General features: G+C 46.6%; 1 protein-coding gene across 7 annotated transcripts in view; it reads left to right on the plus strand.

Moving 5' to 3' along the window:
- PTPRK (protein tyrosine phosphatase receptor type K) overlaps positions 1-21690 on the plus strand; it is a 1685403-nt gene that overhangs the window by 1568019 nt on the left and 95694 nt on the right. For all 7 annotated transcript variants that reach the window (XM_086927009.1, XM_086927007.1, XM_086927008.1 and 4 more), the window contains 2 exons: positions 1232-1348; positions 3095-3246. In XM_086927009.1, the coding sequence (XP_086783135.1) occupies positions 1232-1348; positions 3095-3246 (269 nt within the window). The remainder of the gene's footprint in view (positions 1-1231; positions 1349-3094; positions 3247-21690) is intronic.

A 21690-nucleotide genomic window follows, 5' to 3' on the forward strand; every position in this document is an offset into this window, starting at 1 on the left:
ACAGAAGACTGGGTCAAACCTGCTGGGTCAATCTGACGAGGGTGACTTTCAAGTGTTCTAAGATGTAGGTATTCTCCCTCGTCTTTTGCCTCCACCTCCATTGGTTGTCGCCTCTATCCCCCCCATGCCCATCCCCCTGCTCTTACCTCCAAGGACCGATACTGGACAGCAAACTCAGGGATCACCCTGTGCGGCAAAAGCTCTAGCTAAGCCGCTGACAAAGACTGGTATCTAGAACTACAATTAGGTTCTTTACACACATTTTGTATTTGTTCCCTGTTTTTTAATTACGTCTGATGCTACAAGATAATGGTTCCCGGTTTCTCCCTTTTTTTGTCAGCCATGCAACTTTTTGCAGGAGAAAACAATGAAACTGAAACATCAACAGATATTGATGTCATTGATTCTACAGTTTTGGTATTGATATTATTCAAGCATTCAATTTTGCTTTATAAAATGCTGATACAATTCTTGTCTTTGAAAAGTTCACTATACGTTGCTCCAGTAATATATATAATAAATGTACGCATAGGTGTATCGGAGTAGCACCTTGTTTCACCGAAACTCAACGTGTCTAGTATTTTGAAGAAGTGTGTGGCAATGCGTAACCTTTTTTCCTGTGAAATGTTGGAACAATTATGCAAAATTAAGTATAAATATGTGACGTATGCAGTGGGTATCTAGAATTAAAATTGAATGTGATGGCATACGTCAATTTGAAAAGTCATTTACACCGGCAAGGGGGCGGGCTCTCACAGAAGACACTCTCGTAACACATTTTCTGCTCAAACCTGCCTCCTGCTAGATGTTTTCTGCTGGCATAATTTGTGACATTTCACACAATTTGCGTAGCGTGAAATTGAGCAAATTTCGTGAGCAGAACAATTTTGCACAGGCCTGGTATATTCCTTACCATGCTGATACGTCGACTCATAAACAAGAATATCAAGTTGACTGGGAAGTAGTAGCATTCAATCATATAGATTCCATTTTGAGTATTGCATTGAGTACACATGAGTTTTTTAATACCACTGTTTGGCCAAGTAGGAGACAGGATATCCCCCCCTTGGTTTATCTCAGTTTTCACTTTGACCTTAATAAGTACATTGATATTCTCTGAAAATCTTCTAGGTTTTAAAGCATACAGTTTGCCTGTGTATGTCCACTTTTCAACTGCCAGTAAGGAAACTGATGTATTCAGGGCATTATTAAAGGCGTTTTGCTTTCTCAGGTCAAGTGCTACAAGTATTGGCCAGATGACACCGAAGTTTATGGTGACTTCAAAGTTACATGTGTGGAAATGGAGCCCCTTGCAGAATATGTAATCAGGACGTTTACTCTTGAAAGGGTAAGTGTGTTAGACGTTTAAGAAAGCTCCTGCTGCACGTGGCAGTTCCATAAATTGAAAGTATCTAATGAATATTGTGCGCGCACAACCGAGTTTAGATTTGGGTTTTTTTGTGAAAGATCCCAAGTTCTGGTGTGCTCCTGGGGTAACGTGCTCCGTTTGAGGACGTCTTTCAAAGAAATGTAATGTGGTTGCGCTTCCTTTATGTTGGAAGCGTCCCCCTGGGCACTACCTTGACCCAAAATTGGGTTTGCACGTCATAATGTTTTAAACGTAATTTTTGAACAGATTGATGAGTCAAAGGATTCTTTGAATTCTGTCTGTTTTTTATTCTGTTTTTTGTTATTCAATCTTGAATATCCTTAAATTTTTTTGCATTTTTGCACAATGATGGTTTTAGTGAAATTTGTTATCCCCTTGGTATGCGCCCTGTGATATTTGATTAGATTGCTTGCGTATAGTCGCTGATTAATTTCTCTTTTAGATAAGTAAACAAGCTGTTGTATGTTCTGTTCTTTGGTGCGATTTGTAGTGGAGTGTGTAGTCTCCTCATGTATAAGTGCGTAAATACGAGTTGCTTCTTCATGTTTTAGCCGCAATTTAGGTACCACTACTACACGACTACCACTGGATGGCATGTTAATCACGATACCGCAAACTCAGGTATACTTTTTAATACCAATTGAACGCCACTGCCGCGCATATAGCAGCACCTTACAGTGATTACCACCAGTTCGACAACCAAAGCATGCACTAGCATTGTCACCATTTGTGTAAATCAACAGCTTTTTCAGACAGGGCAGTCTCATCAATGTATATATTTTTTCTTGTTATATTGTATTTCAGCATGGTTCCCTGATGAAGGGCGGAATGCCTTGGAACAGTAATGTGAATTGTATGGAATATCATTGCGAAATATATCATTTGAACTAAAACTAGGAATATTCAAGATTGAAGATCAACTGACTGAATAAAAAACAGCAAGAATTCAAAGAATCCTTTGACTCACCAATCTGTTCAAAAATTACGTTTAAAACTTTGAGCAACGTGCAAACCCAATTTTGGGTCAAGGTAGTGCCCAGGGGGACGTTTCCAACATAAAGGAAGCACAACCACATTAAGTTCCACAAATTGACAATCGTGCATGTCAGAGTTAGTAATGCACTGTGTGCGGTTGCATGATGCTTGTCATTATTATGTGCTAACCAAAAAAGTCTTGTGATGCATATGGTGCTCAGAGCAGTAGCTAGTTTTCCCCCAGGCTCTAATGTGGTTCCATGTGACTTATTATCAGAACAAAAGTAGGGCGTCATTCTGAAATGAATGCCTTCAGTTTCATAATGATTCGATGCGGTGTGAGATATGTGTTGTTTCTCATCTCTCCCCAGGTTGCCATACTATTGCCTTTCAAACAGAAGTAGGCTCCTTTTATTGCAGTGACTACACACGCACGCATTGCTAGCATGCCTTTTAATGGAGGCGATTGGTGGAGCAGTCAATATGAATAGAAATTGTATTGTCTCTGAGGAGACTTTGATTGAGCAAGCCCAACGGTTGTCACATCCTTTTCCAATTGGGGCACATTTATTTTTCAAGTAAATGGGGACGTTAGCTACGGGGTAACAAGGCGACAGTTAGTCTCTCCGAGAGGATCACTATTGCCATTCCATTTAAATTAGTTGCAATGAGTTTGACCTGCTTGCCACTGCCCAGTGCATTCTAAGCGTGTTGTTTTGCCTTTCGCAGAGGTACAATGAAATCCGTGAGGTGAAACAGTTCCATTTCACTGGTTGGCCAGATCATGGCGTCCCTTACCATGCAACTGGTCTCCTGTCTTTCATCCGGCGAGTGAAGCTTTCAAATCCCCCCAGTGCGGGTCCCATTGTAGTTCATTGCAGGTTTGTACAGATCATTTCTACCAATCTCTCTGGGTGACATAAAAGGCACTGGACTCTCACTTTTTTTTGGGTCTTGTTGGCGCTTTTCTTTTGCAATTGTATTGGTCCCTAAAGCGCTATCTGTTGAATCAGAATTCAAAACTGAGACTGTTCAGCCACAAATGTAATCATTTAAATAACGTGAGACAAATAAGGCTCCACAAGAAAAACGAAACATGTTTGTTTTGAAACAATAAAGGTTTTATTAAATGTGAAAAAGTTTATGAAATCATACCATGTAGCGCCAATCAATAATCAGCACATGAATGCATTTGTTGGTAGGAAATTAAAATCAATCAAAGTAATATAAATAGGAGGACAAGCTATCATAGCGTCCCCTCAAAGGACCAATTGTTTAAAATTAGTCCTCTCATAAAGTGAGTATCTTATATTTCCTACTCTGTTCTATTCAAAGTTTGGAAAAATGTCTACTATCTAATCTACATTGCACTCGCTTAAGTCACACAGTTCTAACATTTGCTACACCTCCACGCAGTTCTCATGGAAATATCCAATCAGCTTAAAGTAGGAACATACTATCTATGCTCAGTAGCATCTCGGGATCCTCCACTATACAGCCGTTCTCTGCGCCCCTCAAACTTACATTTATCTGCAGCAAATGAGATACATTGGACCAACCTGTACTCTGCAGATGTATTAATACATTTAATACATTCCATGATTACGATGGTAAAGAAAACATTTCACATGAGAAAGAAAGCAGAGAACATTGCATTTATTAATTGCGACTTCAGCTTTGCCTAGAAATTAACGTTCATGTCTAGAAGCAAGATGGCTGTACTACGAGAGCCATTTGCATTGCAAGTCTACATTACCTATGGACAATTTAAACTTGAATAATATACAGTAAGTAACATGTGCATGGCTATGTGTAAATGTCAATATAATGCAACCCTCAGTTCCGGGACCCAAGTTGATAAACAATCAATTACACAAAAACATATCTGTACTCTCTTTTCGTGCCTCATTTCTGTATTCCAGTTGAGGGGATCACCTGGTATCTGCTGACATGATCGAAAAAGACTTCCTCAAATCAGTCAGGAAAGCTGTGTGCAGGGTGACACTCCACAAGTCCTTTAATGTACACATGTGTGTTAATGCTCTGATTTTGCATGCCCAGCCTCAGCATATCAGAATTGTCAAAGAATTCCTAGGTCTTCATGAGAGTACTGACGTAATTGATAATTTTTCCTTCCCATGTAAGGCTCATATTTACCCCACTCTGGACGATTGTCTGGCCATGGCGCCAACTTGACACACAGGGCTTTTCAGTCTTGTGCTGGCTCTCTGAATCGTGTTTGACTCCAGGATTTTAGTAACTCTCCTCAGGTAGCCTGTGCTATCATCCAAAGACATCTTAAAAATTGAGGCAGCCACAGACTTCCCGGCAATAAACATCACCAGCATGCTGGTTTCAGTGTTCATTTGGTCTCCAAACCTTCTGCATAATAGTTGTTGTATGTCTCTTGATTGGAAGGAGGGCAGTTTAATTTGACCTAAAAGATAATTGGAACCAGCATTTGTCCCTCCGTCAAAATGCTCCAGGCCCTACTGTTTTTCCTTTTGTCTCTCGAGTGATGCGCCCATACACCTTACTTGTTGGAGGTAATCACCGTACATCCTCAGAGCGTGATGTTTCAAACACTACTCCTTGTCAAGGTCTCCATTTCACGTAAGTGCTGCAGTGCATGACATTTGCACATTATTCGCTCTTCAATTGCCAAATATTAATAATAAATGCCCTTTATTAACCCCTCCGCTGCGCTGAACCTTCCACGCTGGTGCGGAACGTTCTATTGCGCGAGCTGGGCCGCGACGTTCAACGGACATGCGCAGCACAACCGAGGTAGTGCACGCGACGTCCGTTGAACGTGGCCAGCACTCAAGGGGTTAAAGGTCATCTTACTTTTCCTCAAAGCTTTGCTACTGGTGATCAAATCGAAGTTGGTCATGAAACACATGAACAACACTTGTCTAGTGCTGCATTTAGAGAGCAGATCAGCATCCGTTCCAATTTTCATTTGTCACCTTGCTGTGATCTGCCATTGAGCCATGCCATTTTGGGGTTGCTGTCTTTACCAAAAGAAGAATGGTGCGAATGCACAAATGTGCTGCTCCATTTTTGGCTGTATTTCGAAACTAAATAACATGATCAGTCAATTCACTTTTAGTTCTATAATAACCATACCACGTGTTTTGCCTAATTGGTGGGTTTCTTGCATGTGGCCTGGCTGTGTGACTCCCTGTAGACCTTCTGGGGTAAAGTAATTACTGCACTATCTGACATGGTTAGATGTGCTGTGCCAATGGAACTGAAGGTAGCCCTGCTCGTTTGGGTTAAGGTGATAACCAACCACTCAAAACAACTGGATCCCTTCTGGTTCGCAAAAGATGGTTAGTGTATTGCAGGGACAGAGCTCCTAAATTTAAATCTTGGCTGGAATCTTACATATTGTAGTGCTGCTCAATGTAACGATAAATAACATGCCTGGAAACAGGTTTCAGTTAAGTAGAAGTGGAGCTTTTATTATATGCATACATCCATCAGGAACCAACAGCAACTGCTCCACTGACTCACGACCTGCATTCTATGTTCTACATTCTAAATGACATCATATTACAGTGTGCAGCTAGATCACACTTCTCCCCCTTTTAACTGACTGCAAATTATAATTGGACATAAACTGTACAAAACATACCACATTCAAATAAAAAAAGTTAAATGTTTACATGCATGCATAAGTTTAAAATATGGTCAACTGCTATTTCTCCAACACATTAAAATCATACATCATAGTCTCCGAGATACGTTGGGCGCTTACACCTGCTGATGCTTCTTACATGTTAAAGCCCTTTCTACAGAGAAATTATTCATATGGCATACTCGTGGCACTCTCTTCTGAAATGTTTGTACTATCTTCTAATGAAACCTTTCTTATCAGAATCAACTCTGATTTTTAATACAACTAAAAAATTCTTGTTCCACATTCTCGCATCTTCTGTTTTGACAGCTTTATTAAAACACTTAACCACTGTGTTTGGCTCTGTAAACTTTGATCAAGGCATACATCTCACAGGGGCTTTATCCTCACCTAATCTCATACTTTTCCCCTCACCTTCTTTACACATTTTGTTTGTCAAAATACTCTATCCTTTTATTCTGCAATCCCACCTCTCGATCTCTCCACTCACCAGATCCATTTTACTTGACCCGTTTGTCCTAATTTATCCAACATGGACATAAGTGTTGGGGGCGGGGGAAACTACCCTAAAGCAATTCAAATTGAGACTTTCCTGTGGAAGTATGTGATGTCATGCAATATGCTGTTCTACTTTTTTGCAATTTAACCTTCCAGTCTATAGAATTCACCTGTGATCATTGTTTTCTTTAATTATTTTGTAGAACCATTCCACAGCTCTATTGGTTTCTAGATAGTATATTGAACACTTTTCATGAATAGTCCAACAGGATTCTATAATAGCATCTATACTTATGAAGCAAAACTGCTGCCCATTATCTGACTAAATTAACTTTGGGAATCTAGATGATAAAAAATCCAGACCTGAACATTTTCCTTCAACAGTTTGTGATCTGTACATGATGATGTAAACTTCATCCCTTAAACAAAATTGAGAAATGTGTTCAATTCCCAAAAGATTGCCAGGGCCTCTCTTTCGACCACGGAATAGTTCATTTCAGCTCCACGTTGATACCTTGAGACACAAGCAATAAAAGACTAATTACCATTCCTTCTCTGCTTCAAAATTGCTCGCAGTCCTTTGGAACTCCCCTCTGTGACAATAATAGCTTCTTCACCTGGAATAAATGCTTGTAAACTAAGTGTGTTTTTAAATACATTTTTCAAACTAACAAACTCTTGCTGACAGTCAGAACTCAACAGAAATTCCTTATTTTTATCAAGAAGTTTTCTAAAATGTGGTAATATCTGTAGAGACTTCTAGCTGAAGATTCCTTCCCTTGGATTAATCCCCTGGCATCGGAGAGGATCTGAAAACATTTGGTGAGCAGCACCCCTGCGTGCGCCAGTAGGTGGCATCATTTGGCCCTGCGTGGTTTCATTGAAATCGTCCACGCCAGAAGTGACGCTTGCAACGCCTGTGTAGGTGCAACTCAGGTGCGCTGATGTCAGTTCTTTTCTTTCCACACCAGCCAGTGCAGAACTGGGAAAAGCTACCCCTTTTTTTGACTAGGCCTTTAAAAAGATTTGTCGAAGTCGTTTTTGAGGTTTACCTCCTAGTGTAGCAGGGATGTCCTCCAAGAAGGCCGGCTTCAAGCCCTGAGGCGCCTGTCACTGACAGATTTCGGTGACGGACCTGCACAGTGTATGCCTTTGGTTCCTCAAGCTAGATCACAACCTGAAAGCTTCCTCACAATGCCGCACCATGCACCTGAAGGCCTTAACGGAGCGTGCCCTCAAGCTTATGAAGGATTGACGTGCGACGCCACGATGGATCGCAATCCCAGTTGAGAGGAATGTCCATGGAGCGGTTGCAGAGCGCGAGTTAATTATTTCATTTGAAGTTGAAGTTGAGTGATTTAGGTAAGTCCAAGTCCCACAAGAAAAAGAAGTTGAAGCGTGCTTCGCTTCACCTCATCCATTGGCCAAAAAAGGGATCGTTGCCACTCGTGGTGTTCCTCTGCGATTGCGCCAGCATCTGGGTACGCTCCGCACCTCTGAGTTTCCAGGAACCAGAGCGACCCGCCCAATTAATAGAGTTTTATGAAGCAATTCATCTCATCTTATGGTGGTCCGTTCCCTCAGGCACGCCTTCAGACCCTGTAAGTTAAGGAAAACCTCTACTGGATCCTTACCGGCGACTCTGTTGCCAGATTAATCCAGATTGATGCTGGTTGTACCACTTTGACCTTCCCCAACGCCGATCCTGAAGACAATGCTCCCGGCCCCCTTGGCGGCCATCCCCATTTTCAGCCTTGACTCCAACATGGAGACCTATTCTTACAGGCCAGGTGTTGGTGAGCCTGAGGTGGGGGTCCGACGCTGGCGCCAACAAGCCATGCCCTATTCTTACACGCTAGGTCTTGGGGAGGATTGTGAAGGGTCTCTGGACCCTGAAGAATACCAGCCTTTTAAAGAACAGCTGGACTGAACTAAGGATCTTGGTGAAACCAGTGGACTGGCTACTTCTCCAGATACTGGCATGCTTTTTCCCCCAGCCGTGGCTATGGAGGAGGGAGCCCCATTCACAATAGAGGTGCGGAATGCAGCTCAGGTCCTGGACCATAGCTTGCCCTAGGTGGTAGTCAAGACTGAAGGGCTGCAGCCGGGAGTGTCCCCATCAGAACCGCTTCTTCCTTTCAATGAGGCACTTACTGCTGTCCTGCTTGGAAATTGGTCCAAGCCCAGCACAGGGCCTCCTGTGAACAAGACAAATGCCCGCCACCACCGCCTTGCTCTAGGGGACCCGCATTCCTCACCCAATACCCTACCCCAGAGAGCTTAGTGGTCCAAGCCTCCACCCCCCATGTAAATCCTGGCTCATTCCCCTACAGGGATTCTAAGAGGCTGGACAATCTTGGAAAGAAGATGTTTTCTTCTGCCAGGCTGGCACTGTGGTCTGTGAGTACTGCTGTCTTTTGGGCTCCTTTTCCCATTCGCTGCGGGATACGATTACACAGGTGTTGCCAGAGAAGACCCGGTCATTTTCTCTCAGGCTGTTGCCGATGGAAGGGATGCAGTGAAGTTCACCATCCATTGTGGATGGACACCATTGACTCACTAGGCAAAGCTGTTTCTTCAGCTGTAGCCTTGCAACGCCAGGCATGTTTGAGGATAACTGGCTTTTCTTGTGGATGTTTAGTCCTCACTCATGGACATGCTCTTTGATGGCTCCCTTCTCTTTAGAGACCATGTTGATTTGACGTTGGAGGGCTTAACGATAGCAGGGCTACAGCGATCTCCCTCTCCTTTCTGTGGCTCCTCTCCACCCTCAATCTGCCTTTTGCGACTTTTGTGGCCAAGAAAGGGGCATGCAAGCACGTCTTTACCCACCCGGCAAGGCGGCGTACAAGCTTTCCATCGTCAGCGTGGCCGTGGACATGGTTCCTTCTAGCCCTGTGGGTCTGGTCGCCAGCGTTAGGGTCAGTCTACCAACCCCCCTGCAGCCGCAGCATCCAAACCCTCCTAGTTTGCCCACTTATCATGTGCACCCACGCAGTGTCAGAATTCGCCATCACCTGCCCTGCTGGCAGTCCATAACATCGGACAGGTGGGTTTTGTAGTTAGTCCAAAGGGGCAACTCCCTCCCCTTTGAGACTACCCCTTATTCTATGCCACCCACTCATAACAGGATGACGGAGGACCACCTATCTCTTCTCCAACAGAAAGTGATGGCTCTTTAGGCCAAAGGAGCCATAGAGAGAGTGTCAGTGCCAGAAGTTCGTTGTGGTTGCTATTCCCGCTACTTTCTGGTGCCCAAGAAGCGTGGATGTTTTAATCCTGCCCTCGACCCATGCTCTCTAAACTTCTTCCTCAAGAAAGAGAAATTCAAGGTGCTCACTCTAGCTCAGGTACTGGTCTCTCTAGACTGGATGGTAGATTTGGACTTGCAGGACGCATTCATCTACATTCCAGTCCTGCCTGCCCACAGGCATTACCTGGTGTTACCTGGTGGGTCACAAGCATTTTCAGTTCATTGTGCTACCTTATGGCCTCACCAGCACCCCTTGGGTTGTTTACCAAGGTGATGGCGGTGGTTGCAGCTCATCTGTGGACATCAGGGGTGACAGTCTTCCTTTATCGCGACAACTGTTGAAGGGGGTCACTCCAGAGGGTCGTCTCTCACCTCCAGACTACGGCAGACCTCCTGCATTCGCTGTGGTTCACTATCAATGTGCCGAAGTCATACCTGACTCCTTCTCAGACGCTCCCTTTTATTAGCGGTGTAAGGGAAATAATGCACTTTTGGGTCTATCCTCCCGAACCGCTACTCCAGGATGTTCGAGCTATGATACCTATGGTTCAGCTTCTATCCCAGATTTCAGTGTGACTGACTCCGAGGCTGCTGGGCCTCATGGCCTCCTGCTTCCTACCTGTGACATGTACCCATTGACATATGCAGGCTCTGAAGTTCCAGTGGATGCAGAATCAGGGAAATCTCACTGACAAGGTCCAGATCTCGGACGGAACTGCAAATGACCCTTAGTGGTGGCTGTCGAACCGCGATTAGATCAGCGACAGATCCCTCTCTCTTCCCCAGCCAGATCTGACAGTAGTTATAGATGCGTCACTCCTTGGATGGGGCAGCCATCTGGGAGAGGTGGCGATCAGAGGTCTGGTGTCCAGCTGAATCCGGACTCCACGTCAATCTGTTGGAGCTCTGAGAAATCCGATTGGCATTGAAAGCCTTTCTACCCTCCACTCAGGGAAGGCTAGTGCAAGTGTTCAGACAACACCACTGCCATGTGGTATTGCAAAAAGCAGGGCGGGGTGTGGTCGTAGACCCTTTGTCATTCTGCCATGCGTTTCTGGACATGGCTGAAACGGCATGGCATATCCCTGGTGATTCCAAATCTGGCGTGTTCTCCGAATTCCAGAGCATGTCAACCTGGTTTACGATGCCTAGCGGAACACGAATGACGTCTACATCCTGAGATGGGGTTAAGTCTCTTTAAGCAGTGGGGAGAGCTTTGCTTAGATCTGTTTGCCACTGATGAGAAGAGCAATGTAAGCAGTTCTGCACGCTCGACTTTCTAAGGCAGCTCTTCCTCAAAGACACTTATCTCGAGTGTAGCTCAGGCCTCCTGGATGTCTTTCCGCCTATACCACCTCTGCCCAGAGTTCTCAAGAAGATCAGGAACGGCCACGTCCAAGTCAATCTTGTGGCCCCAAATTGGGCATGGAGAGTCTGGTATCCCGAGCATGGCCATTTGTCCTCCAGTCAGGCTGCCCCTTTGGGATGATCTTCTGTCGTAGCAGAAGGGGAGGGTGGGTTCTCCACCTGAATCTATTAACGATCCACCTTTGTGCGTGGAGATTGATTGATGACAGTTTATAGTCTTTGGCCATTCTCCCTAAGTCTGTAATGTTATATTGCAGCCAGGCATCCCTCTACTAAGACGGTTTACGCCTGCCATTGGGCTAAATTTGTGGCATGGTGTTCAGAAAGACACATTGATCCCCCTACTGCCCCTATTTCTCAGGTGCTCCAGTTTCTTCTTACCCTTGCCGAGCAGGGCTCTGCTCTGGACACTGTTAAGAGATATTTCAAATTTAATATACATTTTATTTGAGCAAAATTTCACCCATAAAAGTAACATGAATAAATTCATTGATTAAAAGCAAACATTAAAAATAGCATACAGCATTTAAAGGAAGAATAACAACGCAATTTAGCACAATTATAACAGCATAGTACTTTGAGCCCTTAAAGCATGCTTCAATAAGCAGCCCACAGGGGTGCAAACTTCTTCATCAGCTAAAATGTGTCATTAACATGTCTAATACTACGATAATTCTTTTTAAAACGAGGCAATAAAAACATCCTGGTATATCTATTGTAAAATTTACAGAAAAACAATCTGTTTTCGCATCGCAAGCACAGGGATCAGCAGCAAAATCTATTTTAAAGCGAATGGGGAAACACAACAGGTATTTGACAGTGTCAGCTCTTGAATGGAGCAGGAGTGAACATTCCCAGGATCCCAGCCACAGCTAAAGATAGTTTGTGGGGCAATTCAGAGCTATCAAGGACTGATATGCCATTACCTGCGCCTTCCCTTTTAATTTTCTACGACCTCAGATCTCCTCATAACCACAATGTGCATGTGCTCCTTCTGTTTTTATTAAAACTAAGACATATATCTGTCTCAATGAAAGTCCTCTGCAGACCAATTTTGCTAAGTTCCGTTTTAACATATGACAATCCAGGTATTCGAAGGCCATTATCACATAGGAGGCAGTCCATTATAATATATCTAGATAGGGCTGCCTTCTCATTCTTACAGATTGACAGCCACAGTAATATGGGCAGGCTCTTATGTTATCCCTGAGATGGTGCATACCCAGCTATTCGTGGCAAATAAAATGAGAAGTTGAAATCTGCACTGCTAAGATCATTTGCAAATTCTCCTTGGAGTTCTCGCAATTCATGATACCCCAAACTTCTACACCATGGGTCGCTGTGGGGACACATTGAGACTTGTATATCTGCATCAGGGACAACAATTGGCCACCACCCCGGGGCTGTGAAAGACTAAAAAGTGAACCAATTGCCTTCAATAGTTTTTCTCTGCGTTGTGTCAACGACCCAGAGGCTGAGAAAGTAACTCTTAAATACCGGAAGGTTCTTACATTGGTAGGTCGATTAGGGCAGAGCGATAATGTTGAGAGGTGGCTACACCTGGGCACACAAGCCATAATGTGAGACTTGGGAAAGTTAGATTACAAATACGGTATGGCCATAAACCCAACAAAAGCATGCGCTAATAAAGGCAGCACCTTCGGGATGCATGCCATAAGCACTGCATCATCCGCATAAAAAATGTAGGTACAAGTCTTCCTCTAATCTTTTGAACATCACTGGTAATGCCCGTTAAAGATAAAGATCATTAATATATAAAAGGGGAGCCAGCACACAGCCTTGTCTCACACCTCTACAATCTTTATATCTTTTGATACTTTACCCGTATCACTAAATATGACCGTAGCTCGAATGTCAGTGTGCAAATACGCAAAAAAGTGCACAAGTGAACTATCTATCCCATGAGATTACATTCCCCACATTTTGGATCAGCTGACACAATTAAAAACTGCACACAGATCCATAAATGGCAGGTAAAGGGATATCTATCTGCAATTTCATCTTTTTTTCAGTTGACTGCCCAACCCTTCCTTTTCCAATCCCCTATTATACATAGGTTTTTGAAAGGTCTGCAACATGTTTCCTCCCACTCCCTTCGTAATTCCCCAGTGGGATTGCAATCTCTTCCTCACCTTTCTAATGTGTGCTCCTTTTGAGCCCCTGCATTGTTGCTCGCTCAGGCTCCTTATCATAAAGACGGCCTTTCTTGTGGTAATAACATCTGCCCAAAGTGTTAATGAGCTTCAGGGCTTGTCATTCAAATCTCCCTATCTAAACATCTACCCAGACAAACTGGGGTACCTTTCTTTCGAAAGTGTTCACTCTTTTCATGTAGGCCAAACTATTACTCTGCCTACTTTTTATGCTATGCCTCATCCCTCCAAGGAAGAGGAGCGACTCCACCGTCTGGACCCAAAAAGAGTGTTGTCATTCTACCTTGACCAACCTCGTGAGTTCCGCGTGGATGTCATACTCTTCATGGGGTATGTCAGAGCAAAGAAGGGTAAGGCTGTGCAAAAGGAGACCCTCTCCATATAGATCGTGCTCTGCATTAAAATCTGCTACGCATTCACTAATAAGCAACTGCCTGACGGTTTGCATGCTCATTCCACTATTGCTGCAACCACTGCGTTAGCTCACAGAGTTCTGGTCCTGGATATCCACTAGGCAGCAAAAGGGGCTTCATTGGACATGTTCACCAAACATTACTGTCTGGACAGTCATGTCCTTAGAGATGGCCATTTTGCTCATTTGGTCTGCAGACCCACCTCTGAGAAAGAAATAATTGAGTATCTATTCTAAGGAAAGGAATCTGCGGCTAGAAGTCTCTATCAGATGAGCAAGTTATTTACCTTCAGTAATGCCTTAACTGGTACAGACGCTATCTAGCTGCAGATTCCTTAACAACGCACCCATCCTCTCCGCTCTGTAAGCGGATTTCTAGGGACAGCGTTTTTCCCTTTCAGTGCCCTAGTTTTGCACACCAGCCGTCAGTGTACTTCATGGCTCTGCACTTCTGGCGTGGAAAGTCGCGAAAAGTAACTGACGTCACCTACCAGCGTGCAGTTGTAGGGCTAATGAAAAATTTCCAGATCCAGTATGATGCCTGTGGATAATTCTAAGGTAAGGAATCTGTGGCTAAATAGTCTCTACCAGATAAGGCATTACCAAAGGTAAGTGACTTGTTCTCATTTTCTATAAATTTGCCAAAGTACTCAACCATGCTAAGAAAAAAGCAACCTGTTCTTTCAAAAATGGTTCCTACAGTTGTCCATCAACTCCCTTCTAGGTGCTACCCCTCTTCCAGAGATCAGATGTCCTGGATAATTTACATCACTCTGTAAAGTTGCATTTTTCTTTCTTTTTCAAAGTCAAATCAGCCTCCAAATGTCTTTTCAATACCATCCTTACTCTGTAATTGTGTTCATTAGGACTACCTCTATAGATTACCTAATCGTCTTGGTAACACCTCACATCTTTTACTCCTTTCAACACTGATGCCATTACTCTCTGAAACACAGAGGCAGCTGATGAAAGTCCAAATGGCATCCTTTTAAACTTAAATGTCTCCATCGGAGTAATAAAAGCTGTGAGATCTTGGAATCTTTAAACCAACTGCACCTAGAGGTACGCATATGTAAGTTCAAGGGTAGTAAAGGATTTTTACTCCAGCCAGTGTAAAGACATTTCATTGATATTTGGAAGTGGAAACGTTTCAACAATGACTTCCCTATTTAACACTCTTAAGTCAATACAAAGCCTCATGTCCACACTAGCTTTTCTAACCGCTACTATTGTAGCTAACCACTCTGCTGTCTCCACCAATGTTATTTCCTGGTCAATTAACTTTTGTAATCCTTTATCAGCCTTATCTTGAACATCCGCAGATATTCATCTTACTTTACCTACAATGTGCATTGCTCCTTTCTTTAATCTTATACATTGTTTATATCCCTTCAAACATACTAACTCCTGTTTCAAAAGGAATGGAAACTCTGGCACTAAGTCACCTTGTCGTGACTCCACTTCTTGTATCTGTACCTGGGGGCTCAGCATCGAGATTGAAAGTGACTCCTAGCCAATGCTCATGTGACCATCCAACCAAATAGTCTCCTCTCTTTGAAACATAGATTTTTCCAATTAAAAAAATATTATGGGGGCGTGGCCAAGATGGAGGAGTAGGAAGACGTGTCCTTCCCGAGCTCCCGCTCCCGGCCAGGCCCGAAGCCCCTAAATTGAGCTATTTCTCCCCCCCCTGCCTACCTGAGGTGGCGGAGCTGACTGGGGAGGCTTCCGGTCGCCGCTGGACGAGGGTCCGGACTCTCCGTCGTTGTACGAGCCGAGTGCGGTGGAGGCGGCCTCGGAGCCCCGAAGTGCTGCAGGAGAGCGGGCCGGAGCTGTAGCACGGCTGCTGGTGTCGCGGCGCCTGGCGTCCCCAGGGTCCAGCCTGAGGGCCGGTGAACATAGGGTCGGTGTCCCGGCGGAAGCGAGCGCAGGAGTCCGGTGGCGGAGGAGCGGAGCCCCGAGGACGGCGCAAACCCTGGAGACTGCCTGCCCCTGAGCCCGCCCCTCGGCTACTTGAGGCCGCGGCTGTGGCCTAGCCGGAAGGCGGCAGTGGTCGGAACTGCGGAGGGGCGGCTCCGGCGGCGGAAGAGGACCCGGCGCAGTAGCGGTGCCTGCAGACCAGTGAGCCCGCCTGGGACCCCCCGCTGCAGTGCCCATACCAACGCACCCGGAGCGCAGTGCCAGAGAGGCCGGGAGAGCTGCAAATCGGGCGGTGACGGAGCGGACCCCCCCCCCCCCCCCCCTCCCCCCCAGGTCATTCGGAAGAGGTGAGGAGGCAGCGAGTGGGGTGTGGAGCCGAGCCGGGGGCCCTGGTGCGGAGGCAATTGCCCCCGCGGACTGCATGGAGAAAGAGTGAAGCACACAGGAGGCGAGGCGGCACTGACGAGGTTCCGCGTCTCAGCGAGGGTGATCCAGGGCGGCTTGCGCAGTGTGCTCGGGGGCTGGGTCGGTGAAGGCCCGAAACTCGGGACTGTGCTGAGACGGAGCGGGGCCCTGGACATTCCCCCCCCCCCCCAGTTTCGGCAGTGGGGGTGGGGAGAGAGCTGGAGGGGCGTGAGGTGACACGGAGCTCCCGAGACACTGCGAATCGTAGCCTACAGCGCACCACACCGAGGGAATCTGGGAGCTGCGGTGGCGCCTGGCCTATAGCGCCTGTCCGAGAGGGGGAAGAGGCCCTGGGTGCGGTAACTGAGCAGAGAAAGGCTCCCCAAGAGTGAGCGGACATTGGAGGCATAGTAGGTTCTGCCGGATGGTGCAGTAGCAGTTGGTGGAGCGGCGCGCTGACCTTGGGCCGCAGCTGCGTAGCCTCGCAGACGATTGTGGAGAGTCGCTTGAACAGTGGCGGAACAGCGCTTGGGGAGTGCAGAGAGGCGGCGGCTGCTGCTGGCGTGGTGGGGCACCCGACCCGCTGTCAGGCCGGGCGGCTTGCAGGCCCGAATTTGTGTAGCAGTGGACTCTTGGGGCGATCGACGGAAGAAGGGGCTCCTGGTGACGGGCACTAGCGCTCTGGGCCTGACGTTGAGTGACGGATTGGCTGGTGCTGAGGTGCATAGCACACGTGCTGCGGAGGCCCAGGACAAATGGCTGGACAGAAGGGTGGCAAAGGGAGCAGTCGCACTCTTCCGGAGATGCTTAATAAATCCCAGGGGAAAGGAGACAAGAACGCAACCCCGCCGGGAGGTGCCAGCAGCTCTCACATGGTGGGCAGTGGAGAGCCCCCAGTCACCAGATCCTTTTTGGAATCACTTTTTGGGACGCTGAGGGAGGACTTTCAAGCGTTAAAGCAAGAAGTGGCCGGTGAAGTGCGTGAAATACGTACAGAAGTGGACGGACTAGGCGAGAGAGTGGCCACGGTCGAAAGCTCCACGCAGAGGCAAGATGAGGAGATCACGCACCTGCAGCAGGAGGTGCTCCGCCTCAGGGACCAACACATAGATCTACAACTGCATAATGAGGACTTGGAGAACAGATCTCGGCGGAACAACATAAGGGTTCGGGGAGTGCCGTCCTCGGAAGAGAACACTGGCATAATGGACTATCTGCAGGGACTGTTCCGTGACATCCTGGGCGAGTCTGCCGACTTCCCCATTAGGATAGACAGAGCCCATAGGGTTGGTCCGCAACGGCGTGCGACGGGGCCTCCCCCAGACATTCTAGCTTTCCTACCAGATTTTCCGCTAAAGGAGAGGATTATGACTGAGGCGAGGAGGAAACAATCGATCACTTTCCGAGGCCATCCAGTGGCATTGTATCAAGACTTGGCAGCGACAACTCTCCAGAAGAGGCGGGCGTTTAAGATTGCGACGGACTTCTTGAGGCAACACGACACGCCCTACTCATGGGGGCACCCTTTTCGCCTTATCTTCCGATGGAATCGGGAATCACATCAGCTACGGTCTCTTCTGGATGTGTGCGAAGTGCTGGGGATCACTGCGGAGGAGGAGGAATCCTCCACGCCAAGGAGAAGAGATCCCCCTAACAGTGGCTGGCGGAGAGTTTCGAGACGCAGGTCGGCCACCGCTCCTCGGAGGCCGGGCTTGCCCATCATTAGGGCAGAGATGGAGGATGCCATTCGAACTGTTTCCAGGTCTTCAGCGGTCGAGGAGGAAGTGGCGTTGACCGCATAATTTGGCTCCGGGGGGAGAATGACAACGCATCACTGTTGGAGCAGGCGCAGGGGTGGGCTGGAGGGCGAGGGCGGAGGAGGGATGCCTGTGGCAGGTCGCCCACGAAGGTCATTTACCACAGACTTGTCCGGTGAGGGCAGGACTGGGACTATCAGGACTGGGGGTCGTGATTGGGAAGGGAGGGATGGGAGGGTGGGGGGAGTTTGGGGTTCGAATTGGGGCGCGGGAGGGGGGTGTGTTGAGGAGTTGGGAGATGGGGAACAGGGGAACCGGGAGGGGGGAGTTGGGGGCGGATCTGTCCGGTGCTGTCGCTAAGTCCATTCGGCATTGCCGGAGCTCGCAGGCCTATTTGTCCAATGGTGTGGTACTCTCTGCTAAGACCCGGCCGCTGGGAAGCGTTGACTCTGTTTTGGTATGGCGGGGCTGAAAGTAGTGAGCCTGAATGTGAAAGGGTTGAACAACCCCACGAAACGAAGAGCAATTCTCTCTTTACTGGAGGGTTCTCAGGCTGACATTTGTCTGCTTCAGGAAACACACCTGCTAGCCGGGGACTGCCATAGGTTGCGGTCCCGCTTCTTTCCCACGCAGTTCTTTTCCTCCAATACCACAAAAACGGCTGGAGTGGCTATCTTAGTGTCTAAATCTTTTAGAGGGGAGGTCATACACAAACTCGTAGAACAGAAAGGGAGACTGCTAGTCTATAGGTTTAAGCTGGGCCCCCTTCAGTTTACAATAGGATCAGTTTACAGCCCAAACGAGCACCAGGACCGTTTCCTACACTCCGCATTAGTGGATGTCACAGCGTCACCAGACAGACACATCATACTGGGAGGGGACCTAAACTTAGTGTTCGAGGCATATGGGCTGCAGATGGTACATTATGAATAGATCGCCATCTGGTGTTGGGCTCGGATGATTGCACTTTGTTTTTCTCTTGGAGAGTCTTTTGTATCTTGGTGACTCCTCCCTTAGTTGGTAGTGCGCATGGGCATCGGCTCCATCCTTAGATTGTTTTTTTCCGCCATCGGGTTCGGATGAGGATCGAGACGCTCCAGATCAACTTCAGAAGAAAGTGATTTATCGGCGCGTATTCCCTTTCCAATTCGACGGTATTGTTATCGAACGCGTTCATTTCCATTCCGACGCGTTGCAAATTCAAAATCGAAGAGAAAAACTTGGATCTACGTCGAAGAACAGGAGGCCTTTCTCGACGCAGTCAAGCCCGGGGTCCATGGAAAGGACTCCATTCAAAAAATGTCCAACGTGTGGTGCTAAGTTCCCACACAAGGACCTACACGAGGTGTGCAACCTCTGTCTATCGCCTGAACACGAATCCAGGGACTGCGAAGCCTGTGCAGCATTCTCCTCCAAGCTAACGATTAGAAATCGTCGAGCTCGAAGACACGAGGTTTCCAGAATGCAGGCGGAGGCGATCCCGGAGCTGTTCGGAGACGAGCAAATCGAGGAAGAAGAAGACCAGTCGGGGTCGGAAGGGGACCAGTCGGAAGTCGAAGAACTCATCGAGCAACAAACCGTGAGTGACGACGTCCCCTTACCGAAAAACCGACCCCGTGCGGTAACGACCCCGCCCTCGGGCCCGGTCAAACCGCAGAAAAAAGTTTCCGACGCCCCGCCCTCGGGCCCGGCAACGAAACCGAAACACTCGGAATCCCACCATGTCGGATCCGAGAAAAGGGCGACATCGACTTCGGCACCGAGGCAACAAACAAGGGAAAGCTCGGTATCGAAACATTCCATGTCGAAACATAAATATGATTTATCGCCCAAAAGACACTCGATACCCAGAAAGTCGGAATCGAGCAGACATTCGGTGTCGAAAACAACAAGATCTGACGATCGAAAACAAAAACAGCTCTCGGAACCAGGATCTTCGGTACCGATTCAGGAGCAACAGACAGATCCCAAACAAAAGATCTTGTTTATTGATCCACAAACTGGGAAAGTGGTCACGAAGAAGAGAAAGAGTGAACAGTCAGAAGATAAACCTCTTCCTTCAAAAAGAGAACAATGGGGACAAATATAACTCCTCCTGCTTCTCCTCGACCTAGAGTCACACCCTCTTCTCCTATTCCTCACAATAGGCCAAATATTCCTACACCCTCCACACCAAGACCAGCTACACCTCAGTCAGATGTAGACAGTGATCTAGGGGAGGGAGAACCTCAAGAGGATGACGAAACTATCCTAGATGAGGAGGACCCATGGGAAAATTATGATGTGGGGTCAGATGAGGACAACGACCCAGAGCTATATCCCTCAAAGCCTTCACCACCTGATGATAACACAGGTTTTGTGCAGCTCATTAATAGGGCAGCAAAATATCACAAACTAGATATGCATACAGAACCTCAAATAGAGGATTTCTTGTTAGAGACTCTACCTAATGCACAGAGAACATCAGGTACTCTTCCTATGTTGAAGGGTCTTCTTAGTCACACAGAGGAAATATTCGAAAACCCAGTGAGAGCCAGGGTGTTAAACCCAAGAATTGATAAAAAATACAAAGCGGCTCCAAAGGACCCAATATTTATTAAAGGGCATGTACCTCTAGACTCGCTGGTGGTCTCAAACGCTCGTAAGAGAGCAAATTCATTATCTACAGGAGAGGCTCCTCCACCAGATAAAGAATCAAAGTTAATAGATGCATCAGGCAAAAGAGTAGCATCACAGGCAGCGAATAGCTGGCGTATAGCTAATACACAAGCACTACTCGCACGTTACGACAGGGCACATTATGATGAGTTAGAAAAACTTCTCACACATCTCCCAAAAGAACATCAGAAGAAGGCAGATCAATTAATACAGGAAGGTAAAATAATAACCAATACTTCCATTAAGTGTGCATTAGACGCAGCAGACACTGCAGCAAGATCTATTAACACCAGTGTCATGCTAAGAAGGCATGCATGGCTTAGAATCTCGGGATTCAAACAAGAAGTACAAACAGCCCTACTGAACAAACCGTTTGATCAGAAGACACTGTTTGGCTCAAGCACAGACGAGACCTTAGAAAAAATGAAGAAAGATACAGAAACGGCTAAGTCAATGGGAGCATTGCAACAGCCAACACACAGAGGTTCCTTTCGTAGATCCACCTATAGAGGGGGCTCAAAGAATACAGGAACGAATCAGCAATCCACCTCTTTCACACCAACATCACCCAGAGGTAATTCAAGAGGCAGTTACAGAGGTAACAACAATAAAGGTAGAGGCCGCGGAAATAATAACAACCGCAACGCCTCAACACCAAAACAGTGACTTCATAGAACTCCCCCCAGACCACATAACACCGGTCGGGGGACGTCTATCACAGTTCCTACCTGTCTGGGAGAACATCACATCAGACAAGTGGGTGAGACAAATTATCCAACATGGTTATTGCCTAGAACTCACAGCTACCCCACCAAACATCCCCCCCAAACAGCGTCCAATGAGTCAAGATCATCTGACATTGTTAAGAGAAGAAGTTCTAGCACTTCTACAAAAGCATGCAATAGAGAAGGTTCCAAAGGATCAACAAGGAACAGGAGTATACTCTCTATACTTCCTGATCCCCAAAAAGGATGGGTCCCTAAGACCAATATTAGACCTCAGACCTCTCAATGCTTACATAAATTCGGAGCATTTCCACATGGTCACGCTCCAACAAGTACTCTCTTTACTGAAGAAAGGGGACTTTCTTTCTACACTGGATCTAAAAGACGCTTACTTTCATATCCCAATTCACAAAGCCCACAGGAAATACCTAAGGTTTGTGTTAGAAGGACAACACTATCAGTTCAAAGTCCTTCCCTTCGGTGTCACAACAGCACCAAGAGTTTTCACAAAA

The sequence above is a fragment of the Lissotriton vulgaris genome, chromosome 6, assembly GCF_964263255.1.
Source record: "Lissotriton vulgaris chromosome 6, aLisVul1.2, whole genome shotgun sequence".
NCBI classification, from domain to species: domain Eukaryota; kingdom Metazoa; phylum Chordata; class Amphibia; order Caudata; family Salamandridae; genus Lissotriton; species Lissotriton vulgaris.